The following is a 20,425-nucleotide window of genomic DNA, read 5'->3' on the forward strand; positions in this document are numbered from 1 at the left end:
CTTGAACAGCCTATCCTCAAAGGACTGCACCCTGAGGATGAATGACCCACACCACTGCAATTTTAGAAAGATTGTTTGCCCATGGGAGGGACTCATGTTGCAGCAGTCTTGGCAGGACTGCTTGCTGCTCCTAAGATTGGAGCTATGCTGGAGGAGTTCACAGAAAACCATCTCCTATGCGAGGGACTCCACGGCACAGCAGAAAAAAGACTTCCCTCAGCAAAAAGAAGAAAAGATCTCAGGTGACAAACTAACCAAAACTCACACTCTCTGTCTCCCTGCACTGTCAGGGGGAAGGCGGTGGGGGGGGGAAGAAGGTGTTTTAAAGGCTTATTTTACTCTTGTCATGCTTCTCTGACTCTGTTAATCATAAATTTACCTTATAGCTTTAAATTTGAACCTATTTTGCCCTTAGAGTGTTTTCTCCCAATTCTTAACTCATGAACCCTTCATTAATTTCCTCTCCCTCTGCTCAACTGTAACAAGAGAGAGTGAATGACTTTCCTAAGTGCTTGGCATCTGGTCATTGTCAAACCACTACACTCTGACAGCTCATAACCTGCTAAATATTTAGTTACATTACAGGCAGAGCTCTCTAATGAGTCCTGTAATTACACTACTTATTGCTTTCCAATATATTCATGTGTTCTTACCTGCATTTTTCTTTGTTTTTCAACCATCTATTCAGTATAACTTTAAGAACTGTCTAGTTAACTCTGGGGGTGGCGAGGTTAGGGAAAGGGTTATTAAAAATCACAAAAAAAATATTCACCTCTGCTTGCAAAGAGGCAAGAAGCAGCCTGCTAGTCAGCCAACATTAAACAGTAATATCACGCAGGATTCTTGTGCTTCAGGATTTGTCCTAAAACCCACTCTGAATTATTTTAATAGCTTCAGAAACATTAAATATAACTGGTGCTATACTGTCTAATGTATCACTAGCAGCATATCAGCACTACGCTGGTACTGCAATAAATAAAACTAGACAAGCTAGAATCAGCTGAGAAGAAGCATATCATAAACAGAAGATAAAAAGATGTAGGTCATTCTTTAACCTTCTCTAATCCTAAGAATGCCATCGTATCACACTTGAAGCTTGCTATAGAAATCCTACTAAGATCTTCCAACACTTTGTTTCAAACATACTCTGGGGGAGTGGGTAATACACCTAAATGCTGTGCTGCCATTTAGCAGGACCTTGATAGGCTTGAATTGGGCACAGAGAAACCTAATGAAGTTCAACAAGGGGACTGTATTCAGAAAAGAATAGCCTCAAGTATCAGCACAGCTTAGGGGCTGACTTACTAGCGAGCAGCTCTGCAGTGAAGGACCTTGGAGTCCTGGTGCAGCCACAAGCCAGCAGTGCCCTTGATGCTAGGAGGGCCAGTGGCATCCTGGGGAACATCAGGAAGACTGTGCCCAGCAGGAGGTGATCCTCCCCCTCTACTCAGCCATAACAAGATGTCTGGAATGCTGTGTGGAGTTCTGGGCTCCTCAGTACAAGAAAGATAAGGGGCTATTGGAGAGGATCCAGCAGGGGGCCACAAAGATAATTAGGGGTCTGGAACATCTATCTCACAAGGAGAGACTGCAGGAGCTGGGCCTGTTTAGTCTAAAGAAGAGAAGACAAAGAAGAGATCTAATCAACTAATGAACACATACAAACATCTCAAAGAAGGTTGTTACAAGGATGGTGCCAGACTATTTTCAGTGGTGCCCAGCAACAGGACAAGAAATAATGGCCATAAACTAAACCACAGAAAGTTCCACCTCAACATGAGGAAGAACTTCTTTTCACTTAGCATAGCAGAACACTGAAACAGGCTTCCCACGGAGGTCATAAGAGTGTTCCTCTCTGGAGACATTCAAAACCTACATGGACACATTCCTTTCCTGTGTAACATGCTCTAGGTGACCCTGCCTTGGAATGGGGTTGGACTACATGATCTCCAGAGGTTCCTTCCAATCCTACCAATTATATGATACTCCAGGGTAAATCATCTCCCTAGCCTGTACTGACCTTAATCTCAAGCACCAAATTTTTAGGCTGAAGGCTATTGAGGACTACAAACAGTACAGTAATAGCTCAGTGTACAGTTGCACTACAAGCTACAGGCTGTGCCCTGGGTGGGGGAAAATGGCTGAAACCCCCAGCAATGAGCCCTCTGCCCAACGAAAGGCACAGACGTGCCATGCCAGCTGGATATTGGCCTGTCACCCGGGGACTCTCTAGAACCCAACAAACAGTGAGAAGTCCCCAGATCAAATATCACCATTAAAACAGACACACAGAAGTAAAAGTCAGGCATTCCTTTAGGAATTCCTTAGGGTCCCTACCAGAAGACACCCAACTCCATCTATCATTATATTGCTGCACCATGATAAAGTATCTTAAAGGAAGCAGAGTCCAGGACTCTGCTATGGGAAACTTGGGTAAAGGCAGTGAAGGAAACTTGTCTCCATGTGAGTGTGTGGGGAGTCAGGTGGGCCACCCGTCAGCTCATTGGAGCTGCTTGTGGTGAAGGGGCTTCAGTCCCAGCAGCAAAAGCCAGGGATGGTGTGAGTGTGACTGCCGAAGTGGCTATTGGATGGTCAAATAGGAATGTTTCCTTAATAGGCTATGACATTACTGATCTTTTGTCACAATATTTAACTCTTACTCTGTTTCGCTGCAAGTAAAATCCTAATGAGCAACAAATATGTCTATCTTGGATACAAAGTTGCAAAGGAGGAAAAAAGGGTTGATAACGCAAAATGCCAGATTACTCCACCTTCAGTGTTATCAAAGGTCACATAAAGTTATTGCTTAAATAGCCTTTGTATTTTCAACATTCTGAACAGTTTCTGTAGCCCTCAAGTTTGGCCTAAGTGAAGCAGTCTTACTTGATTTTAAGGACTTTCTGAACTCCACAAATGACTGTATTCTTAGTATGCTTCTTCCTCCCTCTGAAGGATTACCGTGCTCAAATCTTCTTTTCCAAGGATTCTGATGAGTGGGGCACAAAGGCCAAAGTACATGCAATTCCTAGATCAAAGAGCTTCCTTAATATGCTGTGAAAGAAAGCCCAGAATTTAACAGGGATCAGAGTCTGACCCAAGTCTCATTGCTCTGGAGATGGCAGTAGTTGAATATTATATACGTTACAGGCATCCTATATACCAGCACATCAAGACAGAGGCAAGAGGATGAGACTACAAAACTTGTGAAAGAGAAAAGCTATCATCTCTTCATCTACTTCAAGCAGCTAGAAGACATCAGCTATCAGCTAAATGTTTAGTTTCTACTCTTACTTAAAAAGAACTCATGCCCCATATTATAAAATATATAAATTTGGTTATTTCTCCAAGATGGTGAAAGTTTTCACCTTGGAGAAAAGTTACTTCTCCAAGGCGGTAAATATTTATAAAAAGCTTTGTGCAAATTGCAATAGAATCTTTTATGCCTCATCCCTACTCTGATAAGGCAATAGGAAAAACTGAAGAGTTAAAATTTCAAGGGTTTCTCTCTGCAATTAAAAAAGCCTCAGAATCTAAGAGAACAGAATTGCACTTGCAGAAAGCAGTAGTACAGAAATCAAATAAGTCTTTTCTGGTTTGCTTTTCATTTTGATGAACAATCTAAGCACGTTGGTGTATGTATCAGGAGTTGTAAATGGCAAGTTTAGATACAAACTAGTTTATGCAGATGCCAAAATTTAGTCCTAAATATCAGAAAGGAAAAAAAATACCAGATATATCTGAACCACTACCATCTTTGCATGGCAACACCTATTTAGAAGTACTTTAAATTAAGTATATGAATACAGAAAAGACAAAGGAATACTAAAGATACTGAAGGAATATTATTTTGGCTTTACTTGTCATGCTTTATTAATAGCCAATGCTAGAGAAATATTTCAACTAATTTAATAATACAGTCATTATATGCTACTAAAGTGAGACCAAAAAGTACCTTGGCTAAGTATCATTAGGTCTAAGAGCTATATATATTGTGCTCTGCTGTCACTTCCATAACACTCATCAGGATGCCAGCAACATTTGGATGCATGACTGTAGGTCACCCACAGTAATCTATCAGCTGACAGCAAGCAGCTGATAGAGAACTAGCACTAGCTTTGTTATCTTCTGCAGTTGGATCTTGCATACTTGTATACAAAAGGAACATTTTTAACTTACAGGAATTAAAGTGAATACAATTTATGTATTTTATTAAGATATATGTATCAAGAAAATAATTCAAAAGTCAGTGCAATAACAGTTTTTAAATCGAACACTATTCTTCCCTAGAAAAGACCAAACTTGCTAAGCAAACATATTTTCATAGTCTAGGGCTGTTTCAAACAGCAGCATACCAACTCAGAAAGCACTGGATATGCAAACTGTCAGATGAAGTTCTGTGGAAGTAGTTTTAGCTCACAATGTGATCATATTTTATGAGCTACTTGCAATAAGAGAGTACAGAACTAGTCAGATGTCTCCTTTTCCCTATACATAAAGAAATGTTGAGGTTTTCTGTAACACTGCTACTGGAGATTTACATAACCAATAAAATACAAGCTGAAGAAGAAAGCTGGCATGAAAAAGAAACTTACATGGTATTCTATAAATGAAGCATACAAGTTATATGTTTATTTTAAACTGACAGCATCTTGGAATTTTGAAATATTAAAGTATTTCTAAAATCTTATCATTGTAGAGTATAAAGCACGAATGTTGGCACATATGTTTTATTATAATTCTTTGATCTAATGATGTCATTTACAAATTACAGCAATGACTAATGTCATTTACAACTGTAACTAATTCTGAAATTGTTTTTATTATAATTTTTTTCTGAGAATAAACCAAAGTTTTCATGTGTAATACCTGCAATGTAAATACTATGAAAGTAAAAATACAAGAACCTGACCTATTTAAAGACACTGAAACACAGCTCACAGAGGAGACCACAAAATATACAAAACAACGATGAAACACTAATTTTGCTTAGCTTTCAGTACTTCAAGGGTTAACAATTAATTCATGTACCGCAAAAATGTTTTAGCATACAATACTCTTCAACCAAATATTTTCAGTGTATTAAATGTTGTCCAACAGTTCACTGTAATGCCACTGCCATTGACACCTGCACATAAAACAACTGCCAGGTCAAATGAGAACACTGCAAAAAATGCCCTCCGAAAGACATAATGTGTTCATATAATCAGGGCATGTATTTTCAGTGACAATATGCAATATCTGCATCTTATTTAAGCCTAGGATATTGCTGCTGAATTGAATCTTATGAAAATCTAATCCAACAGTTCAAAGATGATTTGCTTTTAATCATATTGCCAACATTTATGAGAAATTTTTGGAGAAAATAAATTTCTTAAAAATAAATAAATTTAAACTTAATTTTTCGTATTTTTTTCCATTTGATCTAAAACCGGTCCTTACAAAAAAAAAAAAAAAAAAAGAGGTTTTCACCCCCTTAGGACTTCACTACTTCCTGAATTTCTAATTGAAGTATGTGTTTCACATGTAAAAATGTTATGGCAGCTCCCCTAAGACCAAGGATAGCTGTAAATCTGAGGGTACTTTAGAAATTCTGTTTCCACTCTTAATCTTATTTGTCCTTCTGCCTCTCTGGTCATTCCAGTCTAACTAGTCTATTTAGAGATTAATGTTCTTCCAGTGTAATTTGGCATGTGCTGGGGGGAATCCTTTGCTTCTTTTGTTTGTCTGGAACAGCACTCTGAAGGTGGAGCTTGCTGGGGACAACACATATCTAATGAAATAAATGTGGTTCTCAATAGAAATCATGCAGAAAACCTTCGTCACATCAATTATTTTGCACAATATACAATAAATTGAAAAAAACCACAAAAACAGAGGGGAATCAATTCTCAGTACCAACTCATTCCTTCTAAGCCACAGAAGTAGTTTTCATGTGGCAATATGCTACTTCTGTACCCTCTATTAACAGAAAACTCTCCTTAATGAAAAACTTAGTAATTTATCCTGGGTGACACTGCTTGCTAACATTCTGGAGCCCCAGTTATCAGAAAATCTTTTTCCAAGGAGAGAGTGAATTCATTACATACATACATACATATATATATATCACAGTAGAGAAAATAAGCATTTTTTAGAAAATACCAAATACAAAACAAAATCATGGGGTACTTTCTTTAATTTCTATTATTGCAGGAAGCAAACTGCCAAGCTATAATCACTGATTGCATTCATAATGAAATCTACTATCAATTTCAAATATAGCTGAGTAACTCCTGAAGAAAATGGGGTGTTAAAAATTAAAGTGGATTGTTCCATGGCAAGAAAAACACAGCATTTTTTTGTGGCAAAATAAAGCAATTGAATTTTCTGACTAGGACACAACATTTCCTCTGAAAAAGTTCACAGAATCACAGAAGCATCTTGCTTTATGCTTCTAGCCTATGTCCATGCTCATTAAGTCAGGGAAATGTTTTGTTTATTTGCATTTGTTCCCTTTTTTTCATTCAAGCCACATCAAAAGAGCTGTAGTACTAAATAGGAAATAAGTTAAGTGCAGATTACCTCCTTTATTTGCTTTATTATGCAAGTCAAGGTTACACATCATCCTGATAATGATTTTAATGATATTTTATGACTGATAATTTAGACTCAGTTTAGTTTAGTTGTTTAGTTGTTTGGATTTTTTGGGGGGAGGGTATAGGGGGGCTGGGTTGGTTTTTAGTTTGGAGGCCGTGGAGAGAGGAAATGGGATGGGGGAAAATAACTCTGAGTTTGATACTTATTATTTGCATGGTTAGAAACAACCTCAAATGCTCTGTGTAAACCTTTTTGATCATCCACCTCAAATTACGTGGATTCACCTAGCTTTTCAACCAAAAGTGGGACAAAAATGAAGTTAGTCTCTCAGAATGTATCCTCTGTCCCACTACCTCACTGAACTAAGTTCAGTTCAGGAGTAAGATTTTTAAGACCTGAAGACTTAAAATGTTTCCTAATCTGGGGGTTAATCACTACAACTTAAACATCTGTTTTATTACTATTAAACACTTTGGTATGTAACCTAAAAAAATAGACTATTCATATGTATAAATACACAGAAAAGAGTGAGATTGAGAAATAAATTTAAAAAAAAAATGCAATGAAAGACATAAAGTTAGATTTATTTTTTTTTAATATAAAAACCAGAGGAAAACAGTTCTCCACTGACCTCTTTGTCTGGTGTTAAAGTGCCTTCATCATTCTGATCTGTAAATGAAGTTGTCCTGATTCTGTTGCCAGTTGATGGAGGGGATTTGGAAGAGACCTACAGAGAGATCATGTATATGAACAAGTAATATTATTAACTCCAGAACTAATTGTCTGTATCATAATTTACCTCAAATTATCTCAGTAAAGCATAGTCTAGATCTTTTTAAAGAAAACATCTGTGACAAGTTCTACCTTACCACCTTACTACAAAGCCCTCAAAGCAAAATGTGTCATGAATCAGCCACAAGAACAAGCAACAAAATAGGTTATTTTGATTATTTCTGCCTATGGTCCTCTTAGACCATATTTGAAAAACAAGCCTCCTAATATTTTAGGAACATATTACAGTTGCTTAAGATTTAAAAGTTTAGTGATTTGACAGGGATTCAAGCATTTACAAGCGGAACAGAATCTGATCAAGAACTTAAAAAAGTAACAACAAAAAATGACACCAAGAAAATTTATAAACATTAATTTTATAACATTTATAAAATTGAATCTAAACAATGTAAAAAGCACAAGAAATTACTATATTTTCTGATGTCAATATGTACTTCTTACTTCTATCAGAACTAAACATCTATTCACAGAAATTTTACTATTTCTTTCAAATTGAGGTTCTAAGCAGTCGCACCAACTCAAACAAACTACCTTGCCAGCCTCACAATTCAAACTTCCAATATAAAATTTCAGTATAAATGTAATGAGTAGTAAAGTATCAACAAGCAGGTCTATACAAAAGAAAGTAATTGCCAAGATTTCTCATTAGGTATTTTAAGAGGCTGGAAGGATTGCAGACTCAAAATATTTCAGGCATGTGGCGGGGGGAAGAGGAAGGTCAAGCCTTGCTTTGATGAGGTGGTACCCTGCTGCACCCACCCCATCTCTCCGGAGCTGTATCCCAGTCCTGCAGTGGCTGCCAATAACTGGCACACCAGAGGAAATGTGCCACACTCCCCCCCTGGAGTCCCAGACCAGGCACAGAGTGGTCAGATGACCCAAAGTTCCACCGGGGGGAAGGGCCCAAGGGTACTTAACCCAGGATAAAAGGCAAGCACATGCAAGTTTTGACCACACCTCCTCTTAAAATTTCTATCAGCTGAACACTGCTGAAACCAGGAGCGGTAGCTATATTTGTTCTTTTCTATATCAAAACTATTCTAAAATCAGTCATAGTTGCAGGTCTGATGAGGTAGTCCTATGTCTCAACTTGAAAATACTAATTAATGAAAAGTCAAACAGCTTACCTAGTACCAAATAGCTATTCATCATGAAAGCTTTATGTACTGCTGAAAACAATCATACTGAAGTATTCATAAGGTTTGTAAATAAAATAATCTATTCATGCTGACAGCCTACTCTTCTTTATTCCTACCCTCAATCTAATGCCAGGGTTTTAAAGAAGATTATTTGGAAATCAATTTCCTTCTATTTGATGAGGGCCAGAAACATTCAAGGACAGTTTGTCACTGCTTAGAAGCAGTATGAACATATCTCGTCACCCTGCCCTTAATGGTTCTACAGTTCTCACTGCTGCACTCAGATTTCTTGTCAATTTACAGTCATTTCCATGGTACTAACCTTTGCAGCACAAATATTCATTGATCTTATGCAAAAACAAAAAGACCTGAAACAGGATAGTACAGTTAAAATGGAAAGGATCAACTGCCTGACCAGCTCAGGGATGACTAAAAGTTAAGGTATGGTTTTAAGGGCACTGTCCAAATGCCTCTTCAACACTGACAGGCATGGCTGGGGAAGGCATTGACCACCTCTCCAGGAAGCTTGTTCCAGATTTGGGCCACCCTCTGGGTAAAAAAGTGTTTCCTCACATTAAGTCCAAACCTCCCATGACAGACACAGTTTTCCTGCATGTTCAGGCACTGTGTACCAGGGAGCTTAGCCCCTCCCTCTCTACTTCTCCTCCTCAGGAAGCTGTAGGTAGCAGTGGGGTCACCCCTCAGCCTCCTCCTGTCCAAACCAGACAAGCCCAGTGCCCTCAGCCACTCCCCAGAGCACATTCCTGCCAGCCCCTTCCCCTGCTTTGGTGCCTTTCTCAGGACACGTTCAAGTGCCTTCACATCCTTTTCAAATGGTGGGGCCCAGAACTGCTCACAGTACTCGAGTGAGGCTGCACCGGTGCTGAATTCAGCAGGATGATCACCTCTCCTGGCTGGCTGGTGATTCTGTGTTTGATGTACCCCAGGATGAGGTTTGACCTCTTGGCTGTCAGGGCACACCCACTGCTGATCCCATTGAGCTTCCTGCCAACCTCTTTCTGCAGGGCTGCTCTCCAGCCACTCCTCTCCCAGCTCAGACTTGTGTCTGGGATTACTCCATCCCAGGTGCAGAATCCAGCATTTGGTTGGTCTTAGTCAGCTTCATGTTACTGGTGACTGCTCAATACTCCAATCAATCCAGATCCTTCTGCAAGGCAAAGCCTCTTATCCCATGGGAGTCAGCAGCTTTTCCCACTTTAGTATCACCACCAAACTATCTGTGCATTCAACTGTAGTGTCCAGATCACTGATAAAGAGACTGAACAGAGCTGCCTCTAGAGCTGAGCCCTGAGGAACACCACTGGGCACTGGCCAGATGTCCTGTTTGCTGCAACAATTTGAGCTCTGCTCTTCAATTCTTCACCTAGTGCACTGCATACCTGCTCATCCCACTATTGGAAAACTTGTCTGGAAGAATGCTGGGAAGAACAGTACCGAAAGCCTTTATAAAACCCTGAAAAACTACATCCACCACCTTCCCTTCGTCTACCAAGCAGGTGAACTTACTGTGGAAGGTTTTTTAAATAGGATTCTCCCTTTGTGAACCCACAGTGACTGGGCCTGATGATTGCACTGTACTTTAAATGTCTTTCAACAGCATCCAGTATGATCCCCTTAATAATTTTTCCAGGTCCCGAGGCTAACTCTGTAGATTCCTGAGTATTCTCTCATACCTTTCCTGTAACCTGGAATAATGTTAGCTATCTCCCAATCAGCAGGGACCTCCCCAGATTCCCAGGGTGACTGAGAGGGGTCCTACTGTAACATCCCATGGGAGCTCTGAGGCATCTGCTAGCTCCTTTAGTACCCTGGGTTGAATCGCATAGGCCCCATGAACTTATGACCATTCATTCAACTGATACAACTTGTCTCTTAAAATTTCAGTGCTCACACATGGAAAGTTAATGTTCCTGCAGTCATGGTCCTCTGACTCAGGAGCAGGCAGCCCAAGGTCTGTCAGTACTATTGAAGATTGAGGCAAAGAAAGTACTGACTCTCTCCATTTTTTCTTCATCCCTATTTGTCACATTACAATCCTGGACAAGCATCAGTTCAAGACATCTGTAACTGCAACAGCACTTTTTTTCTCCCTGTCAGCAGTTAGAAAAAGATGTGTTCCTCAGACTGTGAGGGACAGGTATTCTCAATCTGACAGATGACATCAGTTAGCTAGACACTTATATGAAAGAGCAAGGCCTACAAACACCTCCACAGAAAAGAAGTGTTACACTTGAGAAATTTTACCTCCAAATTTACACCAGTCTTAAGTTAGTAAATTTAGTCTTGAACACTACAAACCAGAGTACAAATGTGAAGTTCTAGGTTTCAAAAGAGGGGATATGAGTAGAGCAGAGATGGTACAAAGCACAGTGAGTGAAGCCTATCTACAACAGGGTGTAGGAAAGAAAAGAGAAAAAATTAATGCAAACATGAGTTTCATAAACTAAGGAATGGTAAGAGTAAGGAAAATTTGGTATGAAAAGGTTTTGACAGGAAGTAATGCATTTTAAGAATCCGAATTACTAAAAACAAAGGAAAAATTCATATCCCACACTTTTTGCAAGACTACAGTATACTTTATGAGCCTCAACACTTCACCTCTTCTTCCTTCACAGAATCTGTTTTCAAATGAGATACAAGAAGTGAGCAGACAAACCTATTTTACCTCTAATATCAAATTCAACTATTTATCCCTAGTGTTACTTGAAAGCAACTGAAGAATAAGAAACATTGCAAGACAACTATTTTACGTGAAAATAAATATATGTTGAAATTTTCTGCTTCTGCCTTCCCATTTATGTCAAACCTTGAGTTATATGATCTGCTCTGTCCACAGTATAGCAGACTAGGTCTATAGGCTCGCTATAGTTTATCACAAGCTCTTGTATCAGATCTCAGGGTATTTGTCACTGTTAATTTTTCAAGAGCCAGATAAAGTATATTACACTGTTGGGTGCATATATGCATGTAAGTCCCTATTTATTCTGTAGGATGACTTTCAGCAAGTACCAACTCTTGAACATGTGCACAGAGTATCCTGAAGTAAGTGGATTACAATACCCTGAACTGAGTGGATTACAATACTGTGTGAAAGGCATCATAATTTAGCTGCTGCATATTGAAACACTGAACTCTGCAGCTCAACCTCTTTTACACTGCACTGAAAGTTCACCACATATGGCAATTAAGACAGCACTCTAAACTGCAACCAACAAAAATATACTTCACTAGCTAGAGAAGGCACAGAATTAAGACTATGGAAGGCCTTAAAGTCAGACTCAAAAAGCTACACAAAACTTCACAATAGATCCAATTCCAAAATTCTTATCTCTATTTCACAAATGAGTGATTCAAAGAGTGGAACATAACTGTCAGCAGTTTTGAAACCATGGTCTAATACTGAGACTATGCAGCACCAAATCTCCCAGTGGTTCAAATTCAGATCAAGCCCAGGCAACTAATCACCTATTTGTCAAATTAACTAAATTACCTATCTGTAGCTTAACATTTCAGGATTCAGAGTTTTATCAGTTTTTATACTTTCAGATTCCAAGATACACAGGATACTTAACCTAGCAAGAGACACGGACAGACATCATCAGCAGACTCTGCCAATAGGAAGTTATCTTGTTGATGTCTTTCTACCCAAAATTTGCAAAGAGAGAGTTTACACATGCTTGAAATCATCACATTTTTTTGGCCACTTTCACTTAGACAGATACTCTGCACACGTGTCCTATTTAGGGTGTACTATCATCACTTAAAAACAGACCTTTCTAGAATACATTTATAATAATTTAGCAAAAGTATATTCAAGAGTAAAAAGGCCAATTAAATTATGACTAGAACAAATAAATAAACGCCTTGTTCTCAGATTTGTACTACATTCTCAATTAATCTACAGTTAAAAAAAAAATGCAAGAATAAGGTTAAGGTAAGCAAACCAGACCTTTAAAAGGTGTTAACAGAAGGGATGTACAGAACTGAAAGAACAAACATTAAGATGAGAGAAAAATTTAACTAGGGAACTCAATGCGTGACTGTTATTTAGTGCACATGAAAGTATCATTACTTTAAATGCTAAGGTAGAAACCCATTTCTGTTTCATTCTGTTTGATGTCCAAGCAGGAGATGGTTTTTACATTCCTCCGCAAGACAGCTTTTTTAAAGTGGCCAAACGAAGCACTGTCTTTGGCAGGCGGCGGATCGGTAAGAACAAACTTAAGATGACGAAGTTCTAGCGAAGCCGCCCGGCGCTGACAGCGACCCGGGCAGCGACTCCCGCCAGCCGACCGACCCCGGAGCCTCCAGTGGGCCAGGCCTGAGGGACGCGACCCCCCCGCGGCGGCGGGGCCGGTCCGACCGACCCGCGGGACGCCAAGGCCACCCCGGGCGAGGCGCGGCCCTGCCCCGCCGGGCCAAAGGCTGTCACAAGCGGCCACAACGGCCCGGCGGACACGGCTCCCCGCAGCCCCTCCCCGCCGTACCTGCGGTGCGAGGGAACCCGCACGTACCCCCGCTCCGCGCGGCACCTGCTCCTCGCTGATCTTCTGCTTCAGCTTCTTGAACATGGTGGCGGGAGGGAGAAGGGGATGAGGGTGCGGATTCCGGGCCGGCCGGTCAGGCGGCGAGGGGCGCCCAGGGGGCGGCGGAACCGAGCTCCCCTCGCCCCGGCCCGCGGAGCCCCGGCCGCTCCGCCCTCGGACCCCCCTCGGCGGGGCACAGGCAGCCGCGGCCGGTGCGCCTGCGCAGCCAACGTGGAGCCGGGCGCTTCTGCCGGCACGGTGTGCGGCGAGGCACAAACTTCCGAACGCAACGCCCGGCTCTGCTCCTCCCACAGCGCTGGCGGAGGCGCAGCCTGAGCGGCCCTGGGCGCCAGGACCGCGGCGGGGCGGAGCGGCGTTGCCTGGCCTCACTTGTTCCATCTCTCCCGGCGGGCGAGGGAGGTGGTGAAGTCCTGCCAATGGAGCGGGCGGAGGAGTGACCGCTTCTATCCGGAGGGAGGAAAAACAGAGCGGTAAAAGCTGCCGCCTCTCTGCGCTTTTCCGCCGCCGTAGCCGTTTGATTCCGGCCCTTAAACCCCGCCATGGAGACACTTGATTTACCAGAATGCTGACCCTGAGGGTCTGTGAGACCTCCTGAGTCGGTCAGCGATAGTGTCGAGGACAAGCTTTCGCAAGGTAACAAAAAGGTGCTCGGTTCTTAGGCTTGCGAAAACCGAGAAAGACTGAAAAATGCCCAAAAGCTGCTTTTTGAAACTGCCTGGAAACCCATCTGCTAGTAAGAAAGTCGCGACGTTTTCGTTGAGTCAGCCCTGACACCTTTTCAGTAGCCTTCTGTTCGTAAACTTGAGATACACTGTTACAACTAAAGTACCACTAGAGGTGGAAAGGCAGTGTTTGCTACTGTTGTTGGTGCTGTCTCCACGAAACTAGGGTGGAAATGTTCTTGGCTGCGTAAGGTTAAAACCTCTGGCTTTGGATCCCTTGTTGGGTGGCGATTGTGCACGTATGTTCAGTGCTGCGAGTGCAGATGCAGACGGCTGTCAGCAGGAGACAGCATTCATTCTCCAACAGGGGGACTGTTTTGAATCTTACTCTGTTGACACTGACATTGTATAAAGGCTAAAAAAATACATGGTGCTGTTTGCAAGAAACGATGAACCGTGTGGTCTGTAGAGCTTCCTACTAAGGAGGCTATATGCAGTAATCACAAATGGCCAGAAATGTTTTCACTGAAATACACTCCTGAAATCTCTGAGTAATTTTGGGGGGAAAAAAAGTGGATAGGAAATTATTTTCCCATTTGTTGTTACACTGACTAAAAAAGTAATCAAAATACATCTACAGCAAAAATAAACTGCTGGTTTTCCTAGTTTTTTGGGGTTTTTTGCCACATGTTTAATCAAAAATGTTTTTTAGCAATCTGTTTAGTTGTAGATAAACTGTGACCGGTAGTGACCCTTTCATTTGTGTGTTCCTGTTAAGACTACTAGGCATACTTCAGATGACAGCAGTTACTAGCACATTCTACTGATTTTTGGTGAGAACAACTGTTGACTTCAAACACCTTCAAAAAAGTTAATCTGAACCTAAAAGCTGTAATAGCCAGGTAAGTATCTTGAAGATTTGTAGGGTATCTTTTCTGTAGGTTGAATCAGAAGTATAGGAAAAAGTCTCCAGACTAAAAGGGCAAAACTGTCTGAATAGCAGTCAATGTGGAAATTAGATAAAATGGCAAATTAAGTTTATTGCATCCATAAAAATTAAACAGTTTCTATTTCACTGAGGTAACTTCTGTTTCCTCTAAATATGACATTTTCCCAGTTTAGGACAAATTTGGGGGGAAACCTCTGAATGGGGTCCCTCTAGAAAGCAAATTCAAGATTGGTTTGGGAAAAGATTTCCTTGGAGGAAAGTGGACAAAACAGCTTGTTTAAGAAACAAACTATTCACAAGCATTAAAAAAAAAGAAAGGAAGGGAAGGAAGGGAAGGAAATAATAATACTAAACAGTAAAGCCTCTCACGGTTCTGAAGAGATGGCAAATTCAGAAAGTCCTTGTCATGGGGTGTAGCTTGGCTTGCTCAGGCTCTTATCCTCATGTGCTGGAAAATGCCACATCCTGGGACCTGCTTGGCCACAGGTGTGAGCTCCTGGTGTTTTTTCTGGGTTTTCAGTCCAGAACAGGTTGATCAGTTCCAAGAAAAAGAAAAGCCACAGTCCAGGGAACTTCTCTACTTCAGCTAGCTAAAAGAAACCTAAAAAGCAAAGGAGAGCTCTCTCCTGCTGTCCATGCTGCAGACAACACAGTCGAGGAGAGAGAATTCAGGACAGCAAGTGTAGTTTCTGGAAACAAATTGTGTGCTTCTTCTTCGCTCTCAGAAACTTAAAGGTGTAAAACTTAATATCCAGCATAAACAGAACAGACAACTGGAGATACAAGCATCATAAAGTCACCCCAGGACAGACATGCAGCAGCATGGCAGTAAAATTCAGAGGTTATCAACTGAGAGGACCATTGCGTGATGAATGCTTTGGGAAACCCTCTAACAACCATCAATAACCTAATAAATCCATGACCCTCTCTTACCTGTGTTCTGCATTACAAATGCTAGCTCGTATTCTCTTTTTCTGCTGCGATTACATTCCTGATTTAAACCTAAATCACTAAATGTAGTATGTGAATTTGATGGACAGATGCATAATTGAAAGGTCACTAGCTCCTATCAAATAGAAAAGTGCAGCTTTTTGAATTTATTCATAAAACGTACACAACACACAAAAAAGAGCTCTTTATTATTTCCTTGGAAAATCTGAAGCTTGAAACGGTACGTTCTGAGTGTTCCTCATCTACAGATGTTTTTGTAGGACCAAAGGCTATGTGGAAGAGAACAAACCTGAAACTAGAAACTACAATAAGTCATTTTTTCCTACATTAAATTCTTAGTTACTACAGAAAATGGTAAGGGAATTTATTAGCTGAAACTCTGATAATGGGTTGCAATAATACTAGTCTGGTAATTACATGATAACTGGATATTTTCTAGGGGAATTTTTTTACTACAGCAAGGTCTTTTGTTATGTAAATTTCAAGGTACTTAATCATCTCCTGTTCTTCACAGGAGGTGCCTAACCTGCATTTTAGAATGAGATTAAATAATATTTGTATTTATCATTTAAGCATATATAGATTGGTGGCATTTTAAAAACTCAGTGTGAATTTTTGTGCTTTTGAATTAGTATCTTTTGTGATACATGGCTGTGTGTCTAGTATTGTTCCAATAATACGAAGTGGCATCCCACACTAAGCAGCAGTATCCAAATTCTGAAGACATGTATGATAGCTCTGCAAAACACTATCATAACCCTTCTAAATGGAATTTAAATGCTTCAGCATCTGAGCAACTTTGCTTGAAACATATTACAACATACAAAGTGTTTACACTAAACCCTGCAGAAGTCTTGGGGAAGACGTCTCCAACTACATTTTTACACACAGAATGTCAAAATCCCGTACTCAGCTGAATGATACTTTATTTCTAGAGGGTTAATCTGATCCCAGCAGATTTACTTGTGAAGTTAAAAGAAGCAGTTGAAAGTGAAGATATGCCCCTCCTTTTTTATATTCCTTAAGTACACCAGTTAACATAGATTAGAAAGAGAAATATGACATCATGGTGCTGTCTGCAAAAGATAAATGTATATGTGCAAGAGGCACTGGTTACAGTAGATAATTAAGAATAAAGGTCTGTTCCAAATTCAATCTATAGCAATCATTAAGGTATTTCTTTGGGAAAGGGTATAAATGAGCATAAATGTAAAAGACTATTCTCATGCCAGTCTAGATTTCTCTAATTGTCAGTAACACCAGTTTATACATGCCTGCCATCTCATTCCTTGCCTTTTGCTAGCTTCAGTGCTTGTCAGACCATCTCCTTAGTAATTTCTGCATGTTCAATCTGCAGAAAACTAACCTGGCAAAAGAAAAGAAAATTTCTGCTGACTTACTGTGCTGAGTTTCCCCTGAGAATCAGAGCTGCTGCAACGGAGATGGAGGCAGTCAGGAGCTGGACAGTTTTATGTTGCAAGTTATTTCAGACTGTCACAAACATACAGTCTTCAGTGAGAAATTTGTGTAACTTTAAAAAGTAAACTTTTTTAACTTTAAAACTCAAGTTATCCCACTGAGTGCTTCTTCAAGCTCAGCTAACAAGCAATTCTGTTACTGGAATATTGATACAATCTCAACTATCTTAGATCCTACTGATGCCTAAGTCTTTAGACTTAAGCCTACTGATGCATATTGTCTTTAGCCAATCCAACCTAATTTTTAAAATGCTGTCTAAGATTGTAGCTTTCTGGAAGTCACAAAAAAGCCATGGGCATAAATTATGAATATGGCTTTCAATACACTTTCCCACACATTCAACTTCAAATACTTTAGGAAAGACATAGGAATTTGCTAGCAGCTAATTATTTCAATCCAGTTATCCAACACAAATATTAAAATATAAATTTATAAATAATATACAAAACATATGTGTAACATAACATATGTAACATTTCTGATAACTTTTTAATGTTGATTCATATTTATTTTGGGAAGGAGGTTTTCCATGTTTGAATTTTTCTTTACTTCACCATCATACCGTTAAAACAGTTTAATATTCCTATTATTCCACCTAGATAATATTTGACTTTGAGGGACTTACTGTAAAAATAAATTAACAAGAACTGTTAGAGTAATAGAGTTAAAAAAACTAAGAAGAAAGGAGCACTGATCATGTAACAGGAGTTACTGTCCAGAGCTAATGTACAAACCACTGTTCTTTACACACAGTTTACAGAATGTTGTGTTTGCTGATATTTGCAGTTTCTATTCCTACTCATAAAATTCAAAATTCTATTGCTGATGTTAAAGTGGTCAGGTAGTATATCATGCACAGTTGCACAGGTAATCAGTTTCAGTTTGAAAGTATTTTGATCTTTATTTCAACACAAATGTTATGAAACACAGCACATTACCTGACAGTGAGAATTGTCAACTCATTATACCTGCAGCCTACAGAATGAGAAATAGTCATGCAAAGTGAATTCTGTGATTAGAACCCTAAAAGCTTTAATATAAATAAAAGGGAAAATGAGAGCACTTTTCTAAACTGATCTGATTCCTACTTTTACTTTTATATTTAGCTGTTGCGACTTACAACAACCACCAGACGACACTCTTCTAGGAGATTATGCCTCTGCAGAGTCATTGTCAGTATTACAAATGCAAAACTGCATTTTTTCATTCAGCAACGAAATGAGAGTTTAACACCATTCAGGTCAGGGAACAAACAAAACCCAAAGTTTCTTTGTCAGTTGTATAACCCTCCTCTGTACAAGGTATAGGTTGCTCCAAGTAAATTACTGGATATCTGCTACATATAGGTAAAATCTTCTAAAAGAAAGGCCTTGTAAAATCAGGCCTCATTACTTTGGCTAAGCTAGCCTGATAAATTCCAGGGAGAAAAGAATTATAAGAATGAGAATCAGTTTGCATAGCAATCTACCCTTGTGAGAAGATAGCTCGCACCTGCAGGGAAGAAAATTCTACCCGTGTGAAAAATTCACTTCTCAGGAGACTAAAAATGTAGACATATCTAGAAAGAGAAAAGTTTGATAGACATGTACACTAGCTATTACCAACCAATGAACTGAGTTTCAATGATTTGCTGACCAATTAGATTCAAACACAGTGCCTTCTAATAATCATAAAAATATGGACTATATGGAAAAAGATATGGCTATTCTGCATGAAGAAACAAGTGTCTTTGTCTGTCTCTATTGTGACAGATATCAAACATGAAATTTCTTTACCACGTGCCTGAGTTCATAGCAAACAGTCTATGGTGTTTATTTGTGCCTTCATATATTCACCAGTAGTGCCCAAATATTGGCCTGAATGCCGTGGAAGTAAAACAGAGGAAAGAGGTTAATTAATGAACTGAATAAAGATGATGAGTGACATGAGGGAGAAGTCAGACTTGTGAGTGTGTTCAAATGCACAGAGCTATGAAAAGAGAAACAGCGCTGTCTGAAAGATATCAAAGGCTGAAATTGTCCACACAAGAAGACAAGAGGAATTGAGTGACTTCAGAGAGAAGAAAATGTGATAGGCATTGCTGCTCTGCACCTTGGGAGGGAACAGAACCTCTCTGTTTTAACAGGAAAGTTGAGATCACGTTTCATGCCATATACCTGTCTTTTCAAAAGTACAAAGTGCAAGCTCAGCCACTGAAGATAAACTACTAAGAACCCCAACAGTAAACTGGCTCACTTGAGGTATCTTTTTTATATGAATGGGAATATAAGAGATCAAGAGATTTAAAATTGAGTGGCATGATTTGATTTTGCAAGAGTCTGACTTTTCTAAAACAAAAATCTTAATTTTATCACTACCTCCTTAAGTGGTATTTTCTTTTCTCTTTCTCTAGTGTGTCAGTGTCTCTTAAATTCTATTTTACTTTAATTGTACCTTAAAAACTTTGAATATCACAAAAAGGGAGCCAATGATGCTATAAACCAGCAACCATTTTTATCAACAGTAATGCTATTAATGAGTTTGATTTTAAATTGGTTAGCAGCAGATGCTCACTTGAGTACTTTCATCCTTATTTCTGTAATCACAATATAAACAAAAAAACCCCAAACATTCCACCCTCTCTTCCAACCTCCTGGCCCCCCACCCCATCAAATATATATGGGCAGGGACCTTGATGAAAAAAAAGAAAACAATTTGCTCCTGAAGACAGAGCTGCTTCACAGCAGAGGAATGGGCTGGTTTTGGAGACCCAGACTCTATTCCTAGATCATCAAGTGTCCAGGTTGCCCACAGCGGGAAGGCTATTTTGTATCTTAGTGTTTCTATTGGTATTTTCAGGAAGAACAGTGATTCTATCCAATTTCCTGCAAACATGTGGTTAGTTTTCTTCTTATCTTGCCCAGCTGTTGAGAGGTGTGTCTGGGTTTGAAAGGCCAAGGTGTCTGCTAAGGAACATGGGAACCTCCCTCGGAAGGGAAAATGTGAACCCCTTCCCACTGAATTACAGTGACTTTGAAATTAAGGGGCTTTAAGGCAAATATATGGAAAAAGGAATGACAGTTCTTTACTAGATATATACCATAGATATAGCATATAAACTTTACTAGATATATACTTCACTATATATATATATATATCAAAGCAGACAAACAGCCACAAGGGCAGCAGAAGGAGCAGCAGCACAAGCCCAGTGACGCTTTCTCTGGGCCGCAGGCACTTTCCCCTCCGGTGCAGTTCCGGGCACAGCCGGCAGGGGGCGCTGGTGGCTCCCGGCCAGGCAGGGCGGGTGCGATGATTCCCCCGCGCCGG

The 20,425-nt window shown here is 39.9% G+C and overlaps 1 protein-coding gene across 5 annotated transcripts in view; it reads right to left on the bottom strand.

Moving 5' to 3' along the window:
- Window positions 1–13,271, bottom strand: part of GOLGA4 (golgin A4) — a 71,797-nt gene extending 58,526 nt beyond the window's left edge. For 2 of the 5 annotated variants that reach the window (XM_015618261.3, XM_015618262.3), the window contains exons 1-2: window positions 13,016–13,248; window positions 7,208–7,303 (exon numbers count right to left, since the gene is read on the bottom strand). In XM_015618261.3, coding sequence (XP_015473747.1) covers window positions 7,208–7,303; window positions 13,016–13,099 — 180 coding nt within the window. In that variant the 5' untranslated portion in view covers window positions 13,100–13,248. Of the gene's footprint in view, window positions 1–7,207; window positions 7,304–13,015 lie in introns of all 5 variants that reach the window. The other 3 variants (XR_001519537.3, XM_015618263.3, XM_015618264.3) reach the window with 3 other exon arrangements.
- Between the last annotated feature and the right edge of the window lie 7,154 nt (window positions 13,272–20,425).

The sequence above is a fragment of the Parus major genome, chromosome 2 (genome assembly GCF_001522545.3).
Source record: "Parus major isolate Abel chromosome 2, Parus_major1.1, whole genome shotgun sequence".
NCBI lineage: Eukaryota > Metazoa > Chordata > Aves > Passeriformes > Paridae > Parus > Parus major.